The following is a 24,508-nucleotide window of genomic DNA, read 5'->3' on the forward strand; positions in this document are numbered from 1 at the left end:
ATTTAATCTATCACAGTCAAATAGCAAAAACAGAATGCTTGCTTTCAATCCTAAATACAATAAACTGTATTTTTGAGCTCATAGTACACCTGCAAAGATCAAGTCAAGGTTTGCGCTGTATTATTGTCTACACTGAAAAAAGATCAAGTTATATTCAAGAAACTTGTATTATTTCAACAGCCTCAGTAAAAAGACAGTTGCGAATCTGCCTCGAATCCAACCAGCATATTGTGACGGAGCGTGCCACAAGTGCTTCAGATCTTAACCTGGAGATCGTAGCTTATTCTGGCTGGCAGAGCGGGACAGCGGCAGGCTCTGGCGAAATCGATTCATCCGGTTGAACCCGAGGGGAATGTCGGCTTCTGACATGGTCTCCAAGGATTCAGCGGAGGCAAAGGAGAGCTTGGCGGCCTGGTCGGCGAGGCCAGACTGGGTAGACTGGGAATGGCGCGGACTGCGGCTCTGCAGGACGAGAGGACACACGGAGACACGCAAACATTTACTGAGATGTGAAATTGTAGCGGAAAGAATGTATTGGACAGGTCCTGGAGGAGTAAGACCAACTGGAATAGAGACAGTGAATAAACAATAAGACACCACACAATGAACCCCCTAACAAGATTATCGAGACCTTGACAATTGTTAGCTAGCAGCCATTCACTCAGAATTACAGGCGCCAAGGCATCCGACATCAGATGAATAGTGGAGAAGAAAACACAGTATAGCTGTGCTCAAATAGCACTCTAGGGCATCAACACTATGAATCACCTACGATGGGTAAGGAGCCATACTAAGCCAAAAACTGTGCGTCAGCTTAGCATCAGCTATGTCACGTTTGCTCAACTTTGAACCCAAACTCTTGTTCCTGCGCAGCTACAAACTTTAAATGAGTGCTTGTGGGATGGGAGGGGAAGCTCATGCAAATCCCAGGCCGTCACTGTGGGTTTATCCTGCTGGCCTATGCCCAGGCGTCTCTCACTGAAAGACTGTTAGTGCAGCTGGGTCTGAGCTCACTGAACTGACTCCCTGATCCCCCACTGCTGTAGCGTCTCCTCCAGCTCATAGGCCGCTGTAATGAGCTCCCAGAATGCTGTCTTCTGATTGTTTGGATAGAAGAGGCAGACACATCCTTAGCCACAGTACAGTAGCTGTGCCTTTCTCTTTCTCTTTGCACCACGAACACAACAGTCTCCCCCTTTCTAAGGATTTCCTTCTCGACTGCCTGAGTCAGGCTACATCCTGGATATACTGTGGCTTTCATTAATGTGGTTAATGGGAGACTGACAGAGGCAATGCAGCGGGCCATCTCTGCTAATGCCTCTCTGTTTGAATTCATTCATAAACACACAAACTCCACACAGTCTTCACGCATACATCGATTTAGGGTTTTGTTAATTAGGCAACAAGCCAGGATGCCACAGTGCGCAGGAAATTACAGCTGCGACTAAGAGATTACTTTCACCATAGAGTTTTTCAAATATAAATTAATTGTGTAATCAATACAATGTCAATCTACACAAGTATTTATCTTCAAATTGCTTGTATTTCATTAACCACATACCAGAGTTATTCACTTAGTCACAGAGAAATTAGAAAAAATGCAAACGCACAAACAGACACAATGAAAACTTAAATAGGCAAAGGATTTAGATGTGGCTGTCTATTGACTCGGTTCTCTCAACAACTATTAGATGGATTTTAAAGAAATTGTGTACCGACATTCATGGTTCAATTTGTCCCATACTTTTTTAGTTTATAACTAAACACCTGATGACATTTGATTGATATTTAAAATTAACCTTTTTGCTAAATAGCAAATCTTAGCATACTGACACACAAACTAAGACAAACATAATAATGTGAGTACGTCAGCATGATGCTCGTGCCTACTGTACATAGTGAGTAATTAGATTGTTACTTAAAGGCTGGCTTGTCAATTCATTTATCAGTAAGACAAAAATACTCATTAAATTCTGGCGATCGATTAATCAATAAATTGCAGTGGCAGTATGGTGAACAGTAAGTAAACTTCAGCATATAAAACAGGACAATGTGTTTGCTATCACTTGTGTGTTTACAAGTTACTAACCCCCAGCAGGACTGAAAACCAGAAGAATCGTTTTTAAAATTTAACGCTAGGCTCCTTTTGTCACCATCATACATAATTCAGTCACACACACCCACACAAACACACAAGAACAAGAGTGGTGGCGTCCAGTGATAGTGGTGGCAGACAGTGTCTGAGCGCAAACAGAAACTGTGATGCTGACAGATAACCCCCACCATGTTTTCTAATAGGGCCATTCATCTAAACTGTGACCACACTGAACAACAACAACAGCCAACAGCATCACAGGAGAGCAGCACGTACGGCAGTGTGTCATATTCTGGCCTGACTGTCCTACACTGGGACGTGAAAGAATAGTCTTTTATTTGATTTGAATCACGCACTGAAAGACTTTTAAATTCTATTAGACTGTGTTTATGTTTCCACAGTGTTAGGAAACTTCTTATTTAAAAGGACTGCGTAACTGTGTGTGTTTTTTTTTTGTTTAATCAGGAGTTACCTGGGAAGATTGAGATCACCCTCTTGTTTAAATATGTAGCTATCATGAGCAGACTCTTGGCTCACAGGAAACAAAGCAAATCAGTTGCCAGGCAACCGGAAGGAGATACCAGGTAGTCACAAAAAAAATAGTTCAACACATGACCCACACCTAAACACCTCACTGCCTTTGTAGAACAAAATAGGCATTAGTAATTAGTGAGGTTTAAAGGTGCTGGCAAACGGATATTGTTGATGGTGGCTTAATGCATAATGCATGCAGACATGAGAGTTGTAATCTAATCAAATTCTTAGTAAGATAAAAGCGAATAAGCATATTTTCCAGCTATTTGTAAAACTGAAATTTTTGCATCCAAGACGTTCTAAATGCCAATATAAAAGGAAATTGATAAAACCATTTGTTAGACTCAGAGACCATCAAATCCAGGTATTTAGCCAACTTGGATCAGGAACTGTCATAAAACCAGCTGTCTCAACACAACCCTACTATGCAGTAAAAATAACACCCCGGAATTGATTTGGCATAGTAAAGCAGCAACAGCTTTCAGCATGAATGGGAACGACAGCAACTCTTGTGTTTCGACGTCTTGAGTCATTCCACGGGCGCATAAGAGAGCGTTATTTTAAAGCTAAATAACCTAGTTTCGGCTTTCTAAGAAAGGAAAGAGGAATTGAGACTGTGATGCGGCTGAAATTGCTTCTCACACTGGCTGCAGACTCAAATTTGAAAGTGTCACCCCGCTGAAAAAGAAAAGCAAATATGCGCAGGAATGGCGTAAGAGTAATCCTGCATTGTCGCAAGAACTGCCATCAGTGTGCTGCTGAACAAGACAATGAAATCCAAACATATGAATGTGTGAAAGCTTACAGCAGCTGCTCTATGTGCTGGGGTTGTTTTAACAGGCTCCAGACACTGACTTCCATATTGATGGTTTATGTGATATGAAAACTGAAAACCTCTCTCTGCTGAAATTTTGCATTGCAAATAATATATGTGAACCCACCATCTGGTCGTGCATCTGCTCTTGCAAGACATGCCAGTGTTATACATGATGGCGTTCACAGCCTTTGAGGGAAACTGGTTTGACTCCTCATTTTCCCTCCCTCCTCCTCCACCCTTTCTTTTAGAGCAATCTAGAGTTTTTCAACAGCACTCAATTACTGTTGAGAACTCGACACTATTATGAGGGCTTGGTGGAAGAGAGGAACAAGTAGGGAACAGGGTGATCTTACATGGCACACAAGCAAATGGAGTGGAAAGCGGGACAAGGCGGTCTGACAACAGACCTCAGGCTACAAACTGCATTAAACTCAATGTAACCTCCCACCACGTCTTTTCTTGTTTCATACGGTTTCGTGTGCAAACAGGCACCAGCGTGAGTGCGTTCACAGAAAGACACACATACACTGCTCTGTTTTAAGGTCAAAGTGGTGGAAGCCTATGGCTCTTTAGTTTGGGAGAGCAAATCTCATTAAACACAGCCTGACACTTCAGCGCTATTTATTTTTGTCTGCAATCTTGTTAACCTAAAGGAAACGGATTTTTAAGCATCTCCTCAGTAAAACTTCTAATTAAAAATGTATTTTCATGTACTGATGATGGAAACAGACATACTCTAATGAAACAGTATGAACGCTTTTTGAGCAATAAAACATCTGTAAAGTTTTTTCAAAAAGATGTTAAAACATGAACAGATCTGTCCACATCTGACGTCCAGCTTGACTGAAGGATCACAAACTGTAGTGTGCTCATTTTGGTACTTTTGTATTATGTTATGCGTTGTGGCTAATACTGTAGCCTTGTTATACAATGAAATATATAATACACCATCTTTTTATATTCTTATGTCTTTATATATTGGATTTTAATGCTGTCTTTCAGTATGTTTGTCAGCATTGTTTAATTCTCCTATTAAGTGAAATTACATTCTGCTGCACTTCAGTCAGAGACGATATAGAGAACCGTCAAACACAGCTTGATGTGCGCAAAGACATTAGTTCCGCAGTTTTACTTGGGAGAAACGTGGTTAAAATTTCAAACCGTGACCACATTTTTCCCCATCCAGCTCAACTTTTTATCCCGTTGCTCATTTGACCTCACCTACCCCAGAGCAAACTTCTTATATAGGCTTACGTCAACATATCTGTCTCCAGCTTGGTCTCTGGTGGCAGACGCCAAAGACTCACCCAGCTGCGTTGCCTGTGCTGCTGTTGTCTGCACGCTCTCCCTCTCCCAACAACCCGGCTCTTTTCTGCACACACGAGAAAGTTCACAACCCTCGGGTTAAGATAATGGAGAGAAAACAGCTCCCTAAATCGATCCACCTCTCACATCCGTTTAGCTCCACTTGTTCTTCCCTCCAATTATTTGTTTTCATCTTTTCCAACTCTCAGACCAATCTTCTGGACACACAATCCAGAAATCTGGTCACACAACACCCGTATGGCGCTTTCTTTTTTCAGTATAGGAGTTGCTGCATGGAACAAATTGCCTTGCCAAATTGCTGTGAATTGTAAGTCAACACAATTGGCTTGCTTAAAAGGAGAGAGATGAAAACGGCTTTCTCTACAAAAGGGGAGAGAATGATTGAGATTGCATCCTTTATTCTGACAGACAGGACAGCGATACATTTAACTGTGCAGGTCTGACACCTGCAACTCTCATCAATAAGCTGTAAAAAGCGTCTTTATTTAACAATCACGTTAAATCTGGTTTAAATATTCAACAGGTGAAAATTGAGCGTGGTACAATCTCGATAGTAGTTCCACTGAGTGTCTCTTTTCGGCAGGTGGGGGAAGGAAGAGAGCTGAGCTTGGATTAAAGCTGGTGGGATGATAAAGTGGGATGCGTCTTTCTTGAGATTAAATGCGAAATGAGGAAAGCTGAGCACGATGAGGCGTCAAAATAAAAGGTGTCAAAAACGGTCTGTGTGTTGACAGCAAACATCTACAGAGCTGTTGTGCCTTGCATTTTGATCCTTTCATTCTAGATTTTATTACCGCTGCAGCACATTGTGGAGCCAATAAATATACTCTCTCACTCTCACTGTTCTGTGATTAAACTACCTCATTTGGCGCAGTGCAAAACAAAGCAGCAAAGTGAAGCAGCGAGTGATCAACAGAACAGCTATTTTCTGTTCTAGGAAAATCAAAGCATTAAAACAAGAATTGTTTAGACCCAGAATAAGTGGTCAATTAATTTTACTGACAAAAAGAAAATTAATCAGCAACTAAATTTATCATGAGTAGTTTTACATCTATGGTTTTGGACAAAATATGTGAAAGCGTCAACTTGGTTCAGAGAAATTCTAGTGAGCATAGGCCAAACAATTAATCAAGAAATGAGAACTCTATAAATATGTTGTCAGTGAAAATATTTGAATTGAGTTATAAAGCTACTACTTAATCTTTTCATGCTTTTTTCAGTAAATATTTCTGTACAGCAACAGAGGTTTTGCAGCCCACCTGGAAGTCTTGGAGAGTTTCAAACGGTTTAGTTGGGTAATAGATTTTTGTGACATATAGAACAAATCCATTTGGTATCAGTCTTTTCAGGTTAAGGAACTCGTGGGAGTGAAGATACATTTCTTACCTTTCCCCATAGGTCAGGTCATATAGCTATTGATATCCTGTGACATTTCCACCCTGTCCAAAGGATACTGTGAGCATGGACACAAGGAAGACTACAGCTCTGATAAGCAAACACTCTTCCCTTTGATACATTCTTTACCAGTTCTGTTCAGACAGTACACCTCTCTGCATGCTTCTGTGATGTATGAAGTGTTGCAAAAAAGCTAACAAATAGACTAACCTTTTTAAAATGAGTGATCATACTTTCCATAGATCTGCCTGATGGCCTTCTGTGGTGTCTACAAGTCAAATATTTCCCATCTCAACCTGTGGATAAAAGCCATTCAGCAGCTGAGCTATGACTCAAGCCTCCGTGATAATGTCAAAGAATTATCTCAGTAATGCCTTAGTGGTACGTCTGAGAAGTCTTCTTAATGTCTCAGTCATTAATACGTCTTGAGGGTCACGTGGCTTCTAGCTATTAACGCCAGCAGACTGAGGTATCATAAATCCAGAGAGAATCATCTTCCGCAGATTAAATGGAGCTGGGTACGTTTAAGCTGTCGCTACCCCTGACACCTCTGCCGCCACACACACACACACACTGAACACTGCCCCGGAAAGCGAAGAGATGCCAAGTGAGCTGAGCACTGCTGGAGCAAAAGGAGCGTGGAGCTGGCGATGCCTGAGGGGTCAGACGTGTTGACACGGCACATTCACACACAAACACACACAAGTTACACAAGGAATGACACACGGGGACACTTTGACGAGCAGCACTGACCTTAAAGCTCCAGTAGTTGGGCTGTTGCTGTGGAGTTTCATGAAGGATAAAAGGGGAAGAGAGGGAGACAGAAAAGTTAGAGTTAGATATGTTTACATAGAACAAAATTGTATTTGAGAGAACACATTCCTCCAATCACAGGTACATATTACAGGTATGTATCCGGTCATTACAGACCATAGCCATGTAAGTTGCAGGTAGGCACCACCCACAGATGCTCCTCATAAAACCCCAACACCCCAGCAGTTATTTAGAACTGAAGAAGCTACATGGATGAGTGGTGAAGCTGCCCTAGTTTCAGTTTAGTTTTTTGGATATTTCCACGTAACATGCTACTTTGTCTGACAACTTTTTTCAATAATGCTGACAGTTTCATCTGCTCTGACTGTCTAAACCTCAAGGCTTCAATTTGATTGGCGTTAACGCAGATGGTGGTTGTGTTTTACAGGTGTCAAATGACAGTATACCTAAAACAAGACCGCACTTTTGAAGGGGAGGAAAAGAGTGAAATCGAATCAAACAGCATCCCACTCTGTTGTTGTGACGCTGGCCTCTCTCCCAGACTCCTCCACCACTGGCAAGCAACCGCTCTCCTCCTCCTCTGTCTCCTCCTCACTCTCTCCTGCTGTCCTCTAGTCTTTAGAACCTCGCCACCTCGCCTGCTTATTTCGAACCTTTCCACGCCGTATCGCTCATCTGCCCGTTTGCCCTTCCTCCTGCTCTGCCACGTAAGAAAAGGTGCTCGCGTGTTGGCAGATGCCCCGGGAAATGAGCTTTCCATTAAGCCATAATTACCCCACAGTCAAAATCAGGCCAAGCCACTGATGGCCCAGAAATACCTCAAAATGACATGGAAAATTAAAAAAAGATTGGGCAGAGTTCATGAATTTTAATTCTACTCCAAACTCTTATTCTAGTTCTTATTCTTATCTGCAGGCAATTTTCAGTCCATTCAGCCTCCCTTCTGCAGAGCCCACATTACTCTCTTGGTGCAGGGGGTAAAAAAAAGTGACAGAGAAGTTTTGATTTATGATAGTTGGTGGTTTTTCATTATCTGCCTTCCATTTTAACACTGTCTCGACAAAAGCCTGGATTAATTCGGTAAACACAAGCATCAGTGGTCGTGTTTTCAGTGATTACTAGCTTATTAATCGAAGCTTTCACTTAATGTTCTCTCATCAGACCTTAATGCTCTACTTTGACAGTCTTCACTTTACGCTCTTTACTCGATATTTTCTCTCCCTCTTCTTTATGTTTTGAGGATAAACTTTTTTCGATTTTGATGCAGAATTCGGATTTATTAATACAAAGAGGCAATGCTTTTAGCCAAGGGTTGCATCCCAGTATATACCTTATAATATATTAATATAATATTGATTAGCATATACTGTACAGATTTCTTTCAGTTCGTAGGCAAGAAAGCAATGCAATTTACAGTTTTGTACAAATAAGATGGAGAAGAACTACTCGATAAAGGGGCATACACAAAGAAAGATACAAGAAGCAATGCAACAATATGAGACCGTGGAATTTAAATGCAGTTCAGCAACGCATCAATGACAAGTTCAGCATGTCCCAAGTTTAACTAATCCTAAGTTTGAGACGACAAGATGGAGGAAACGACCAATGGGAGAGGCCGACAAGGTTGCTAAGGTCCCCAACATATGACACAAGCAAAGAGTTCCCGAAACGTTAAGCTCAAGAGAACATCATCTACGACTTCGGTTCCTACCACCAAATTCACTGACAGCGGCGTCAGACCACATGGAGTTTTTGAACCCAAATGGAGCAACACCGCTGATGACAGTATTTTCTTTTCAAATTGTGAGACGAGACGGCAAGAAGAGCTAGCTCATACACTGTAAATCTCTGCTTGTGACACTCAGAAACATTTATAAGAGGGTTACCAGGGCAACCAGAGCCTGGAACACCCACTAGCAACAAGCTGGCAGCTACAAAATGAATGTACAAAGCAATGTGGACGCGGTTTTAAACTTCAGCTGTGTCCCAATTCCGTACAAAATACTGTATATCAGTAGTTGTATAAGTGTAGTTTTGCACTACACACTATACAAGAAATCAACTTAATCATACAGTACTAGCATACATGAATGTGCCAATTAAGTAATGTGTCAAAGGGACACTCAATAAATCAGTTTTTTTAAACCGACTTTAAAAAGTTAAAACTCACACTCTATATAGTCCCAGATGTACAGTTTAGTGTATCGCCATAAGGTCCATATAGAAACCCTAATGGAACAAAAAAAAACAAAAGAAAGCAAAAAGTATATTTTGGCTAGTCTACGCTGGTTTGTTTTTCCCCGTAATTATACCAAGTGTAAATATTTCTTTCCATTACTGATATATTAAGGAATAGCCGGTTAGTCACCACCCCCAAACACACTACATACTTCAAAAGCTGCGCAAGCTGCAAAGGGTAGCCTGAGAGTCGTCTAGATTCAGGACACAGCATTGGACTTTGGAATGACACTAAAAGTTCATAGCCGCTGAGCAATGCATTGTGGGACAACGTTATCAACAGATTTTGTGTGCTGACAGGGATGTTTGGGTGCCATTTACTTTTGTCTTTTCATTGTAAATACACAAGACACGCAAGGACTGACTAATACAAGTGGATGGACACGACATATGATACTCTACAAACCATTAAAGGAAAGCTTATCTCTTAAAAAAAAAAACTCAAAGGGGTAGTTGTAATAGTGCACAGCGTTTTACTATGCATTGTCCTCCAAGTAATTTTTGGCTGATGGGGAGAGGAGCTGTTATGTGTGTAATTTTAAATGTTAAGTGTATATCAACGTGTGTGTGTGTGCGCGCGCGTATAAGCCCACTGGCACTTAGACAAGTGGAACACAAAATGATACGGAGCCTAATCTAAACCCAAGCTTCCTTTTTCTCCATATCATAGAAATTTCTAACAACATATGTCAAAACAGTTATGATTAAAGACGGCCTTTTGATGTGTTACTGATGACAATTTCTGTCTCCTCACAAGCTGGTCTCTTTTTTAACTTCCATACATTACTGCTGTACAATGAAAACCATGTATCTTCAGAGTCTGAAGGATTAAACCCTTCATTATGGGTTGCTAAAACAAAGCAATGCTCTGGCATGATGTCAGAAAGTTCTTGTTTTTAACAGGATGAGGTGTGACCTGAATCTGTAAATCATCTCCACTTTCTCTGAAGAGGAGCGGACAAAAAGTCAATTCAAACAGAGGTGAGAGGTCATCGGTAAAGTGGGTCACTTTCAGGGTTAAGCTAAAACACTAGGTCTACTCTGATTAGGCCAGAAATGGCCTTGAATACCCGATCATGTGTCAGTCATTTATTCAGTGTAGCCTAGCACGCTTCACCCTTGACAACCTGCCGAACCATTGGCGGCTCAGGGGCACCATCTGTGCATCAAAAATAATTGCTGTTCACTTGTTCAGACAACGTTAATGATTTTATTTTCCCACAAAGCTAAATGACTCAGGGCTGGCTTTAATGGTGCAGAAGTGATTTGTGGTCCTGTGTGTCTGACTCTGCCAGTGTTTCTTTGTTTGTTGCTTTAATGAGGCTTACTCGCAGTTCTCAGGTAAACTGTGGGTTTTTTTGTTTTTTTTTGCACTGTTGCACCACTGACAGCTGCAGATATACTGATCCTGGACTTTGAGGGGCAAATACTGGACTGTGTGCAAGAGCAACAGTTACCACTATCACACAAACTCATTCAGCCATAATCCCAGATGACAGATGTAACTCTTGACTGAAGCTCTGCTACTTAACTCAAATGTGCATCTAGTCATTTTTAGTTTTCTTTTGAATTAAATGCAACACATTTAATTCAAGGTAGACGGAGTTGTGTTTGACATGTCAGATTAAAGTTGGGGCTGAAGGGCTAAATGCATTCCCTGAGCTCAGTTAAGACATGCGTCGATATATTTACAGGCATGTGCCCTCACTCGAGTTAGCCACAGAGCTCCAGCAGAAGGACGTAGCCTCAAAGAGCGAAGCGCTGCATTACCTGACCTGCATGTAAAGCAGGCTGCACTCGCTCCACCCCTCCTCCACCTCTGTCTCTTTCTCATGTCGTCATCCTCTCTGCACCCCCCTCCCACCACCTCAATCATTCTTACTCTTTCCTTCCTCAGTCCTCCTCCAGTCCAGTTTGGTGTCTTTACATCACAGCCACTCTACTCCCTACTGTAAAAACACACACATAAGCCTGAACTGCAAAATAATGCTCACTCAAACAGATGCACAAAAGGCTCAGCTTATATTATCGTTCACTCAGCCTTCGTCTAGCCTGGACATCTGCCTGCTGAGCATATGCACACCGTCACCACAACAACCACAACAAACACAACAGGCGTGGAATCTAATCCCAGCTGAAATATCCTCGTTCCACACACACACACACACACACAGCTCTCTACAGCCTCTAGTACCATCTCACCTGCAGTGCACCTGTGCCTGTCCGCCACTCCAGTCATCCCTGGCTATCCGTCAGGTGCAGCAAATCCTCATCGCGTTTTCGCCCGTCTCTCCCTCCCTCTGTTTCTCTTACCCACCTCCCTCTCCCACACTCAGTCTCCCTCTCTTTCTCTCTCGCTCTACAGTTGCACATGCGGCGGAAACTCTTTATTTAATTCATTACAACACCAGCCGATTAACTCCTTCGCAGATGGGTGGCTGGGTCCTGCTGGTGCTGGCTAATTGAGCAGCGGGCTGCTTGACTGGCTGCTGCGCTTCTCTCCAGCTCCTCCTCCCCCTCTCCCTCCTTCCTCGCTGTCCGTGCTCTGCACATCCACGAGATGACAAGAAATCCTGGGCTCTGCTGCTGCCTCCCCCGTTCAGTGAAAATGCCCTGTCACTTCAGGACCTGTCCAGTCTCCGGGCTGCTGCTGCTTCTTTTTTTTTTTTTTTTTGAACGGCTTGCCTTCCACTCATTATTCCTCTATCCCTTCAGTCATTTTTATTGCACGATTCCTTCTTCTCTACACAACCTGACCTTTGCAATGCGATATCCCCGCTTGCCATATATGGGAGCGGTTGCCACGGCAACTATGGACTCCACCTGTCTTTCACCCACCCTCTTGCTCACTCGTACGCTTGCTCTCTTTAATTCTCTTCCTTCTCCTCTGATGTGCCTTTCTGTCACGTCGTTACACTAAACGCACCCTTTTTAAACAGAGCAGGGCTCACACAGAGGGAAAGTATGTTTGTGGAGAGTACCGTATGTGTACGAGTGTAAAGGAGAGAGGAATGAGCAATAGAACGGTGTTGAGGTGGTGCAAAAAGAAGGCAAAGAGGAGACGAGACCATCATCCCCATATGTTCACAGAACTGGATGAGCATATGTGCATTCAACATGTTTAAGTGCCTCGTCCTGCACTTTAAGAGCACCAGTTTTAGCACTCTATGTACATTTCTGCAGGTTCTGTCAGCAGAGACAAGCTTGGTTGTAACAGTTAAATGATAGCCTGTAATCACACACAAAGACCACCTGACATCCTACTTTCATGTATTTCTGTCTTTCAGAGGATTTCTATGAGCACAGTGTGAGTCACTGTGTTGCTTTCACACTGAATGTCCTCGGACAAAAGACTTTGTGTTGCATGACAATACATTTGATTGGAGCTAGACGATGGGAATCTACATATGACGTATCACCACACTTGGAGCGCCGAAATATGCACTGAATCGAGATGGAAAAAGGTACAGAGAAAACTTTAAATACATTCATTAATAAAAGAACGTACCTGTTCTCGTGCGGACCGCTCTGATGTGCCCCTCATGCTGGCGTGGGAGGGTGAGGGTGATGGTGGGTTGTGGTGGGGGCTGTGGTGCGGATGCTGCAGCTGCTGCTGCTGCTGCTGGTACTTGCTCTTCAGGTGATCCATGAAGGCGTCCCTCTTGCGTTCCATGTCAGCCTTGTGCAGGTTGGTCAGGGCCTCCAGGCTCTGGGCCGCGCTGACAGTGTGGCGATGCTCCGACGTATGCACCAGGCCCACATTGGAGAAACGCCGGCCGCTGTTGCCCAGCGTCCGGTACTCCCGCGGATACTCCAAGTCATCTGTCGAGATCATGTGACTGCCACCACGCTCGGGATCTGAGGGACGAGGACAGAAGAGGGGAACGGAGGGAAGGAAGGAAGGAAGGAAGGAAGGATGGAAGGAAGGAAGGAAGGAAGGGAAGAGAGGGTGGAAAGTGTGCAAGAAAGAAGTGAATCACCATCCACACAGGCATGCAGAAAGATTTCAGGTTGGGGATAGATATACATACAGCAGGCACACATAGGTGGGAACAAATGCAGCAGAGAGAAAGGAAAGTGAAAAAATAAGGCACAGAGGGGACAGAAGAGAGAGAGAGAGAGCGAGGGGGAGAGAGAGAGGAGAAAAAGAAATGGGATGGGATGTTAGACTATTTGCCACCAGGACAGAGCGGTCCCTTGCAGAATTATAGATTTCAAGTTCAAAAGGGAAGAAAAACGAGAAAAGCAAAAGGCTTCTGCAATAGATCAAAAGAAGTGAATTTGTTTTTCTGGATATACCACTGTAACCTGCTTTCACTGTTTTCTTGGGAAACAGAAAAACTAAACACTGAAAATTGGGGTGATTGAAAGTCAGACAGGAACATAAAGTAACACTTCTTTCAAATCTGTCACTTTTCTTGGTCTTCCTCACCAACTCCTGTCCATCTGTCTGAGTTCTCCTTCCGTCCCTCAACACCCTCTGACAATTTCTCTACACAGTCTCACTGTGTCTACTGAAAGTTACTGATCCTGCTGTCCAGTTTTAAGGAGGCGCATCAGTCTGACCGACCCTGGCTTTTTATCGGCGCTTTAACCGACAGACAACACAGCCTCAAGTGGAAGGCACACAAAAAGGGAGGGGAGACAGCTGGAAGGAGACAGTATGGTTACACAAAAAAAAGACTGGAATAACAAATGAACTTAAGGTGTGATTGAAAATAACAGGGAGCCATTCGCCCGGTGAGTTACCTTGCTTGGGGAAACAGGCCCCGGCGTTGGCTAGAAGAGAAACATGCCAAGGATTAATTTGTGTTTGTGCACAAATGTGCAAGCAAACACACCAGAACACATGAGTCACATGACTATCAGAAAAGAGCTATCAAAAATGATAGCACTTTCTCTGCATAACAATCAGTTAATGCATTATATATGCATTATACTATATTTATAAGGGTTAACATATGGGGAAATGGTTTGCAATGAGTGCTATCGGTATCTTATAATAACCTGCAGAACGGTGAATGACTGTCATCATGCATTTTTACACAGCAATAGATGGTATACGATGTTTTCTAAAACCATGACACGTTTAATCATCGTAAACTTTTTACTTTGCACAATCAATTCACAGATGGATAATAAAACTACTACTGGCTAAACAGAAAAGCATAAAAAGTGCTGAGGCTAAATGGCTATGAATGAAGTGGACCATCTGTACATTAAAGTCTCATCAGCAGCATTAGGACGGGCTGAGCAATTGAGCAGCAAAGGGAGGCTCCTCGGGGCAGAAGCAACAAATGGACTGTTAATGAACATGGAAAAGAGAGGGCAGTTGGCCAGATGGAGGCTGCAACGCTCTCCGGTGGAGAAACCTTTACACAGAGGAGCTCTGTTGAGGGCAGAAGGTCTGTGATCGTTCCGACGCAGCTGCAATCCAACTATGCGCTCGTTGTGAACCAATTTCTGACTCTATTCATTCTCAGAGATATTGGCCTTAAGTGTGTTTTAACACCTTGCCCCTACATTCCACACATTATTAAGTGCTGATAAACTGAACAGGGGTGAGGCTAAATGGACTGACCTCTTGGCTAACGGTATTAGCATTGAGCTCTCCACAGCACACCAAGACCGTCGGCCGTATTCATCTGGCCTCCTCTCAGCCTCCCAGGTCTCTGGTTTACACTTCATTATGCTGGAGCTTATTGTGCATCAGCTAACAAGGACCTGACTCCAGGGGCCAGCTACAATGGCTGACAAAGCTGGGCCTATGTACTATGGCTTATTATTGTGACGGAGCATCCGCGAGGACAGTGAAAAGCTGAGCATGCTATGCCGCCTATAGACACGTACACAACGCAACATAAAACTGCAAAGAGGAGGAAACGTTGCAACAATAATCTGAAAAAAATCAAGCTTAAACTCAAGATATGATTAAAAGTTTTTTTGTTTGGTTAAAATAATATGAACTTTGAAACTACCAAAGGCTATATGCACAAGAATAATAGAATAAAAGCACCACCTGCAGGGTTATTAAATATTTAGGAATATTTCAAACACAAAGAAGCATCACTCATGGTCACCAATGCCAAAAGAAACACTCATAATGGTAATACTACAGCAAATGAACAGGTTTGGCTTCTTGTTGAGTAAGGACGGCCTCCATTTAGTGTCATCCACAACTAACTACAGAGGCCTGCGTCAAGGATCCAGTATTTGTTTGGAAATTAGGTTTGAAGAAATATGGGTAGTCTTATATACTGTAACTTTCTGCAAAAGAATAACAGTAGTAACAACATCAGATACTGCTCAAGAATATAGAGGATACCAGTGTAACACAGGCTTCTGAAGAGAGTGTTGCATCATGGGTTGCTATGTAGCATTCATGTTGCTAAGCTGTGTTTTCAAGTCTAATTATAGCAAATTTTTCACATAGTCAGCCCTGAAAGTGTTTGCCCTGGTTCAACCTGCAGGAATTTCTGTAGAAAATGTACTAACATTTGTTTTAAAAAGTTTTATGCCAAGTTTAATGGCTTGCAAACCCCTGCCAAAATGGATGAACTGTAAAAGGGTGCATATCTTTGTAATAGCGCTTTGGAATACAACCAGAAACAAAAAAGAACCCTGCAAGGCTGTCTATGCAGCCTTCATCTTAAACAGCGTGAGAAAAAGTTGTGTGGGCAGGAGAATAAGAATAGAAAATGTGACAAGTTTATTCATCTTTACTTTCGTCATTCATGACAAATATATTTCCACATAAGCTGGCAGACAATAACCCTGACAGCCAAAACAATCTGTGAAAGCCCACACAGCAGCAGCTCCATTTAAACACACATGAAAGAGCATTGATGGGATGGGTTTCTGGTGAACACTTTATCACAAGAAACCAATGGCAGTCAGCTGGTTTGGGTCTGCAGCGAGGCAAATAGCAAGTACAAAGACTCAGGAAAAGGTGCAACATGTTGGTCAGCTAAATAAACAGAAGACTTGAATGACAACGGGAGCCTGCGGTCACAGCTGATAAGATCTGTGAGGCCAGGCAATGAGGCCGGGGCTGCAGAGCTAAGATAGAGTGCACGTTCAAGAGCTTTCACCTGCCAAAATAAAACGAGCCTGCCGCGGTGGGCACAAGCGATAAGACAAGACAAACAGAGGAGGAGAAATGACTTTCTCTAAGGAATATGATACTACAAGACAAGATTCCCCCAAAACAGCCCAACTCAACAGTCCAACTCCATTTGGTCTTTCTGAGTTAATGCAAAATAGATGAAGCATGAAACCTTCTTCCATCAGTGACAATTTCTATCTATAATAACCAGCTGGGTATTCCACACAGGTCTTAATGTTTGTCTTCATGAAGTCACATCCTCTTCAACTTTTCACTTTTTGTGTATGCAGTTTTCCGCCGCCCTCAGTGGGTTATTTATATACTGTATGGACGGAATTTCAGTGACATGAGGGACTTGCCAACCCGCCCACAGCAACTATCAAAAGACACAGACATAATAATATTCTGTATCACTACTGCTAAAACCTTGAGCACACACTTAACAATAAAAGGTCATTCTAATTTTATTTTATTTTTTTAATTTTTGCAGCCACTCTGTGAACTGGACTTCAGCTAAGGGAGAGAAGTGATATCTAATGATATGCAAAGACATTTGGTATGGAGAATCCGGAAAAGTAGTTTTGGATGAGGCAGGCGGAGAAGCTTTATATTTTAGGGATGTTAAACAAGTGGGTCAGAGGGAGAGGAGGGTGTAAGAGAGACTTCCAAGTCTCTCATACTGCAAGCATAAAGAGGTCTGGGTTCTTTAACAGCTCATCCTAAGTTCACATGTTATGGCAATACCATCTATTTACTATAAAAAAAGAAAATGCAGCCGCAGTTTGAGGCTCTTATTCAAATATTCTTGACATGACTGTAACTAAAGTTAGTTTTGGGCCTGAAAGAACATTTTGTTATTAGTGAATCTGCAACTTATTTACTGCACCAATCAACGATCATTTGGAAAGAAAAATGCAAGCAAGTAGTTAAAAATGCTGGTTGAAGAAAAGATGATAATCTCTTGTTTCATTCAAGCCAAAGACTTTAGACCGTATATATTTAAAGAAAACGAGTCTGGTGAGTCATTTATCAACTAATTATTAGACTGACTGACTATCTCAATTAAACTCTGATATTTAAAAATAAATAAATAAATAAATAGAAAAAGTTCAAGTGAAATGACACCAGACAGATCTCTTTTGTCCCTTTCCGTCTGTGAGATGATTATTACGTACAGTATGTGTGCTATTTAAAATCCTGGCTCACCTCTCAGGCAGATACACATTCAAGGTCTCCTCCAGCTGTGGTTTGAATAGTTTTAACTCTTCACTGTGAGACTGCAGGAAGCTGAAGTGGCATTAGTGAATAAGTAATTAAGTTCAAAACATATTGCCTGTTTAAAGAAGTCCTTGAAGTCGAACCGTCTGTCCAGAACATCTTGCACGGTGGCAATATGCACTTCTTGAACTTTATATTTACTGTATATCTGTTCAAACACATATTTGTGTCATTTACTCAGAGGATCTATACAGACTAGGTCTCTGTCGCCTTTACCCTCTGTTGGCTACTTGCACATTGTGTTCATCTGACTGCATTTTGTTTACTGTCACATGGGTTTATTGTACTATAACTTACAGTAATGTGCCACTTTTAATTCCACATGCAATTAAAGCAACAATTCAATCATCTATCCTTCTAATTAGCTCTCTGTCCCTCTTCCTTCCTGTGAAATATAGCGTTTTGTAAGAGAAACATTCTTGGGATTACTCTTTTATTCTCCTATGTTGAACTGCCTTATTAAAAGGGAGACTCTCGCATAGTGCGGTGTCCTCCACAGAAGGCCTGTTGTTATGCAGATGGCTGGGGAAGGCAGGGAAAGCTCTTCCCTCTGATACGCGGCCCAATTTACTGCTTGCATGGCAAAGCTCCTTGTGGGACACCGGCTGTGACAGCGCGGGCCAGAGAAGACCAGCTGAACGAAGCTGAGAGAAGAGCGAGGGAAGGAGGAAACGAGCAGGAGAAGTAGGTGAAATCAGCTAACCGCAAATGCAGCTCGTTTATCGAGGCTACAGGCGAAAGGAAATAAGTCGAGCCTAAAGCTGTTGGAAATTGTAACTCCATTCATTCCGGTGGGAACAGTTAAAACAAATTACTAGAAGGAGAAAAGGGAATGTCAGGATTAAATATAAACTTCTGAAAAACAACTAATGAGGCGTCTGAAAAGCCTGCAAGTCAGTCAGACAGCTGTGAACTGTGTTATCAACAGCCATACAAGGACAGTTTGAAATCTTCTAAACCAGCTCAAGTGCTGGCTGTTGACATCTTAAAGCAGAGATTTGGATTGCAACAAAAAAGACTATACACCTAGAAGAGGAACTTTTGTTTCCATCGCTTCCATATTTTCTATTCTTGAAGCAATGAGGCTCGGGGAAAAGAAGAAATAGCAAATAACCCAGCAGACATGTGCACTTCAACTTTTTTCCCTCCATTAAGGTAATCTTTGAAAGCTCTGAGGCACTGCTGTGCCAGGACAGGAGAGTTAAAAGGGGTGAAATTGACAGCTGGGCAATGAGAGCAAGCCATCAGGAGAAGGTCAGCCCGCGTGTCTGTGCTGCTGGATGTAATAACAGGCCAAGACAATCACAGGGCTCCTGACAGCCTCATGTAAAACTGACACAGACAGCCGCAATCTGTTGCTCTGCACCCAGGTGACAGGAACACCCTCTTGATCACTAAAATATGTGAAATAAAGAGTGGCACGCCCATCTTTTTCACCTATGCTCTCTGATGTCTATCTATTATCTGCTTCTTACCCACCCACAAACTGTGCTACCTCCTAACTTTGTTTCCCTGGGCAACACTTGGGAATACTGCAGAGGCAGCCAAGTTAAAACCGCAGCAGTAGTGTGGATCCAACAAAGCACCTGTTAATACACAAAGGCACACAGTAGCACAATTAGAGCGTGCTACGGCTCCACTGAAACGTCTCTGGGGCCGTCTGTAGCCGAGAACGACAAATGCGTGCGCACTCAACTGTAGATAAAGGCAAGGGATGATGCATAAGTGTGACGAGAAGAGAGAGAGAGAGGGAGAGGGAGGGGGAGAAACAGGTGGAGGTAGTGGGCATAATGCACCTCTTTGTTTCACTTGTCATCCTCGGTAAAAGCCGCCTGCCTTTTTCTGAAATAACAGCAGTCTAGTAGCGAGCCTCTTAATTACAGCCTGTTGTTGAACCAGGTCAGTCGGCACACTCTTGGCACCGGGTGTGAAGAAGGCACTCCAACCACACCTCATTACATCGGTGCTGCTATGTTTACTTCACAGAGGAGGCCGCTGCTAACTTCAATAAGACTCCAGATGGAGACAAGCGGACGTAATAGAGTTAAGAGATGGTAGATGCAAAATAGGATGTTTGCAGAGCGTGGGGGGCCTGCTGAGGAGAGACACTTCACAGGACTGCACCTCCTCTGAAAGCGGAGCCCGGGCCTCAGATCTCGGCAGGGCACAACACTGGCTGGTAGTTGCAGGTGGATGGTGCCTGGGTCAAACATATACACAGAACTGCATGGAACTGATTTTTTGTACTAATGTGCATGCATGTTTTAGATAATTTACAACAACAACCACATATACATACTTAAAAGCAACATGAATGATTTTTATCACTTATTAAGAATCTGTCTCATCAAATCTGAGGTTTGAAGGTTCTCATAATAACCTTCATAACTAAAACTAGTGTCGGCCAAAGATGAATACGAGTCTAAGGCTGTTCTTTGAAACTTCTTCATTAAAAAAAAAAAAATAACAACCCAATTCAGTTGCAGCTGCAAAACTGTAAGGCCAAAATGAACAACCCTGGGCTCTAAGGATAAGAGACGCCGTGGAAAATTGTGAAGTTTTAAGTCTACTTATTCTTATCAGCAGGCTACAGCAACATTTCTTACTACGACCTCACTAAAATTGTAAATTAAAGGGTATGACAGCCTTTTTAAATTAACACGACAAATACTACATCTATTCTAGTCGCAGAAATGCTAGGTGGTGTCTTCATTGAATTGCCAAAGAAAGAAAACACAGATTAAATCTAATATACAGTATGTGTGATTGTGACAACTGGCGTTGAGTGTTTAGAACTCTTAATCAGTATCACACTAAAATAAAATGGGGACATTATAAACTCTGAGTATGAATGACAGGGGAGCCTGAGTCATCATAGCATCCCGCCAAAGCAAGTGCTGACAACACAACCCCTTACAGGGCAGTGTAATAAGATTGGCCCACTGCCACCCCTACGTAAACACTAGACAACAAACACACACACAAATTTAGACTTTGGCACAAACTGGAAGTGCAAACTGAACTCTGCAGTAACATGGGCTATAAATTACCATTAACTGTTATTGTTAATCTGACACCACATTGATCCACGCTGGAGATTTCCTGCCTGTTCCTGGCCACATGGAGATCAGAGTACAGTGTCAATAACAGAAAAGGCATCTGATGCTGGTATGTTATCAAGGGACCAGACGTCAAAAGGATGGATACTTTCTGAAACAAAGGCTCAAATCCAGGAGCTCTAATTTAAGAGCCTTCCATCACTGTTTCGTCGCCTATAGTGTTTGTGTACGTTCACAGCCACGGTGGACCTCCTGTACGCGGAGTGAAATGAAGACTGGAGAAACAGCAACAGGCAGGTAACCGTGCAGGTTTGATAGATGAGATGTTGTGTGCTGTGTGCTGATTTCTACCTCATTTCAACCTCTGTTGTTTCACCTCCACAGGCGGCGCTTTACGCCAAACCTGGACTTGTTGATTCATCTCATTCCTCCAGAGTGTTCAGATTATAAAATAAACAATATTTAGACGCAAATAAAAGAAAGCAAATGCACAAGCATTTACCCGTAAATACTTCTTCGCTAAGGAATAAGCAAGCGGTGTTCTTTCAAGTTTATCTCATCGGATTCGACAGAGCAGCACGATACCGCGCACCGCTGAGCCACTGGGCCGAGCGAAGAAAGAAGCAGCAAAACAAACCATAAAAGACAGATTTTGCAGTCAGGGAACAGCGTCACCTGTGGCACAATTCAGCTGGATTTTCCAGTCTTCACAATATGAATAGACTAAATTCTAACAACCATGGACAGCACGGCATGCTCTATACTAAATCTCTATCTTCAACGCAACTAAAACAAGGAGCTTCTCCACAGGAACCTCCATATACAGTCACCCAATAAACACACTGAGTAACATTTAAAGGAGCCTAACAGTCAATGTAGAAGCAAAGAGATTTCAGGATAACCAGGGACCAGAGAGGAAGGAAAAGCCTGACTTTCCTGAGGGCTTGACTGTTTATCATGCAAACAGGCCAACTCCAGCTGAGGCAGGTGGATGAAAACGCTCGTCCAATCAGAATCTGTCAGCTGTCCTTTTATCTTGCTCCGACGTTAATACCCCCAGAACTCACGTGGACCACAATGCCGCCACCTGAAAGGAGAGGTACGCACACTAAACGCATCTAACATATGTGTAATGCACCGCCTGGCTCGAAAGACAGGGGGAGCCACAGCTGAGAAAAAAAAAAAAAAAAGCAGGCACAGATGCACTGGTAGAGGTCAATGTTAATAGAGGAACCCCTGTGACAGCTGCCAAGGACTCTGTATATGCGAAATCACTCAGGTCTAATAGGTCATTATCTGTCCCACAGGCCCGTGTTTTATTAACAGCAGAGCACATGCACGCCTGCACACACAGACATCCAGATGCCGCAGAGCACCCACTAACTACAATATGACTGACGGGGTGAAATCTGGTCAAGTGGCTTAAGCAGCAAAAAAAATAAATCTAAAAAAATAAAAAGGAAGGTTTAAAAAGCCTCCTCTGTCTGAGCTGATACACAGAGCATACACATATTCATGAGATGAGCAATTGCTTTTACAATTGTGCTTACATGTGTCCCTTTGTGTTTGTATATAAAACAATGGTGAGAGGACGAAGTAATTAAAAAGGCTCATCTGTGTTGATAGATAACAACGATTAGTATTGCCACTCAAGCTTGCAGCTCTACAAAGACATTTTAGTTTAGCATTTTTGTTTTATGACACACTAATGGTCTGCACTTTCTCGTTGTGTCTTGTAAGCGTATATATTGTATTATTTCTTTTCTAACACCTTGGGCCAAGAACTTAGGTGTTTTTTGTCAGGTTTCTCTGGAGAGCTTCTCTCTGCAATCAGCCAATATCACCTGTCAACGTTTTTATTCACAGGCAAACATCAGATAGGTCTGAGGACTACAAGTGCAAACATGAAACGAGGACGAGGAGTTGGAAAGCAGGACCTCAAGCCCTCACCTCGTCTCTGCTTGAGGCTAGCAGCTTTAGTCCCAGAAGCCTCTATGGATGTACTGCAAACATTTTGTCAACAAATAATAGCAAAAATATCTGTTTTAAATTATAAACACCAATTCTTGAGCAAGGTCCACATTCTTAGAAGCAGATAATTACTTGTCAGAGCACAGCACTGACAGCAGGTTCATTAAGTTTTCTCTGAACAGGCCACAGGACCTGTTTCCCTCCTCCAGAGGCAAACAGGCTGACAGCGTCGGGCTGATTGCAAAACATCTTTCTGCAGTTATGTTAACACTCTCTGGAAGAAACGAGACGTGTGAAATCGAATGTAGGAGCGCGAGTCAGAAAAGAAAGGATTTTTTTAAAGGAACCAACTTGCAAGTTCTAAACTGCTCCTGTGGGTAAAACCAGCAGGTACACAATGAAAGTGTAGTGAATAAAAGACACAGAGCATGAGAAATCAAGATGCTCACACAGGATGGAAGTGTTGAGGCTTTTCTTGCAGAGATCAGACAACATAAATTACCAGAGAGTCAAGAGCCGAGTAACAAAGTGACAAAGCAGGTGACGGAGATAAAACAAATTATGTTATGATACCCCGTTACAAGAGGAGAGTACATCCCAGAACTGTAAGCTTGTCAGATCTGCAAGAGAAAACAACAGTGACAGTAATGTCTAGAGGCGGACTGCCAACACTAAATACCTTACGCAACTTAGACTATTATTTAGTTTTGCTATTGAATTAACCCTCTGGTTAAATGACAGGTTCCCCCGCTACGGGGACGTACACAGCACTCCAAGAGAAAAGCAAGGTAATTGCAAATAGCATGTACTGTATTTTGCCATTGCTCTTGTATCTAATTAAAAATTAAGCACCAAAATAATGCCCTTAACAAGATTATTATTATTATAATATAATTTCAGTGGAGTGAAATCCGATACCCAATTTGCGCCGCTAAGATTGCGAGACTAAGGTTTCCTAATGATCGTGTAATGATGTTTAATTTCCACTAAATCTTGTCATTAAATAAAGGGATCTCAACTGCTGGTGGAGCAGCTCTGGTAAGGTTACTTCTTTTATAAGGATTACTGAGCTGGATCTGACATGTGGCTTGCTGCTACCACTCCCAGCAGAGCTGTCAAGCCTCTAGTAGTATTAGCATGCTGCCATTCCCACTCCAGACAGGCTAACCTAACAAGCAATCACCCACAGGAACACATCTGTTGTCAGATTAGTTAGGCTCCGGCCACGGGTTATCAATCAAAATGGTGAATTACGCCACATATCGGAATTCATTCATCACTTACATGAGCTGATTAAATGATTTACCAGAACAGACGCAAGCAGGAGCGATGGAGAGGTGCCCAAAGACGGCTGGGAATGTTAAAGACGGGACGTATTCAGCAAATGAGAGCAGGGAAAATGGAAAAATTAGATTAGAGTTCATCTGTTGCTGAGACAAAAACACGCCTGGCATCGCATTTGGCTGCAATTCACTCAGCGACATTAACGTTTTCAAATGTCACTGTGTTTGATTTGATATTAAGCACTATACTTGATGTTTGCCTTTTAAAGCACCCAGATGCACAGTACTTGCGGAGGAACGCCTTTGTAACGGCCCAGTGCAAAAAGGCAGCTGGTGTGTGAGTAACAGGTGCGACGAGGAGAAGAAGAAGTAGCCGGGCACTATGTGATTAGCACTTAAAACTATATAGAGCCAGTTGCAGCACTGAAAACAAGGTCAAATATGAAACAACAGATGGCATCAGCCTCAGAACAAGCTCCAGAGCTAGACACAAAATATTAGATTTTTGCCACCCTCTTAGAGGAGTCACTTTGTCACTGCTGTGTACAATTAGTCCAAATCTTGAGAACAACAGGTGTTTCCTCTTCAACAAGCATTATCCTTATAGTTTAATTGTAATTCCGCTGCCACAAT

The 24,508-nt window shown here is 42.6% G+C and overlaps 1 protein-coding gene across 1 annotated transcript in view; it reads right to left on the reverse strand.

The window, feature by feature from the left end:
* srcin1a (SRC kinase signaling inhibitor 1a) overlaps positions 1-24,508 on the reverse strand; it is a 90,097-nt gene that overhangs the window by 21,238 nt on the left and 44,351 nt on the right. The window contains exons 2-5 of the mRNA XM_084571047.1: positions 13,929-13,958; positions 12,688-13,037; positions 6,921-6,947; positions 267-462 (exon numbers count right to left, since the gene is read on the reverse strand). Of these exons, the coding sequence (XP_084427173.1) occupies positions 267-462; positions 6,921-6,947; positions 12,688-13,037; positions 13,929-13,958 (603 nt within the window). The remainder of the gene's footprint in view (positions 1-266; positions 463-6,920; positions 6,948-12,687; positions 13,038-13,928; positions 13,959-24,508) is intronic.

This window comes from Chelon labrosus (genome assembly GCF_963514085.1).
Source record: "Chelon labrosus genome assembly, chromosome: 21".
In the NCBI taxonomy this organism is placed as follows: Eukaryota; Metazoa; Chordata; class Actinopteri; order Mugiliformes; family Mugilidae; genus Chelon; species Chelon labrosus.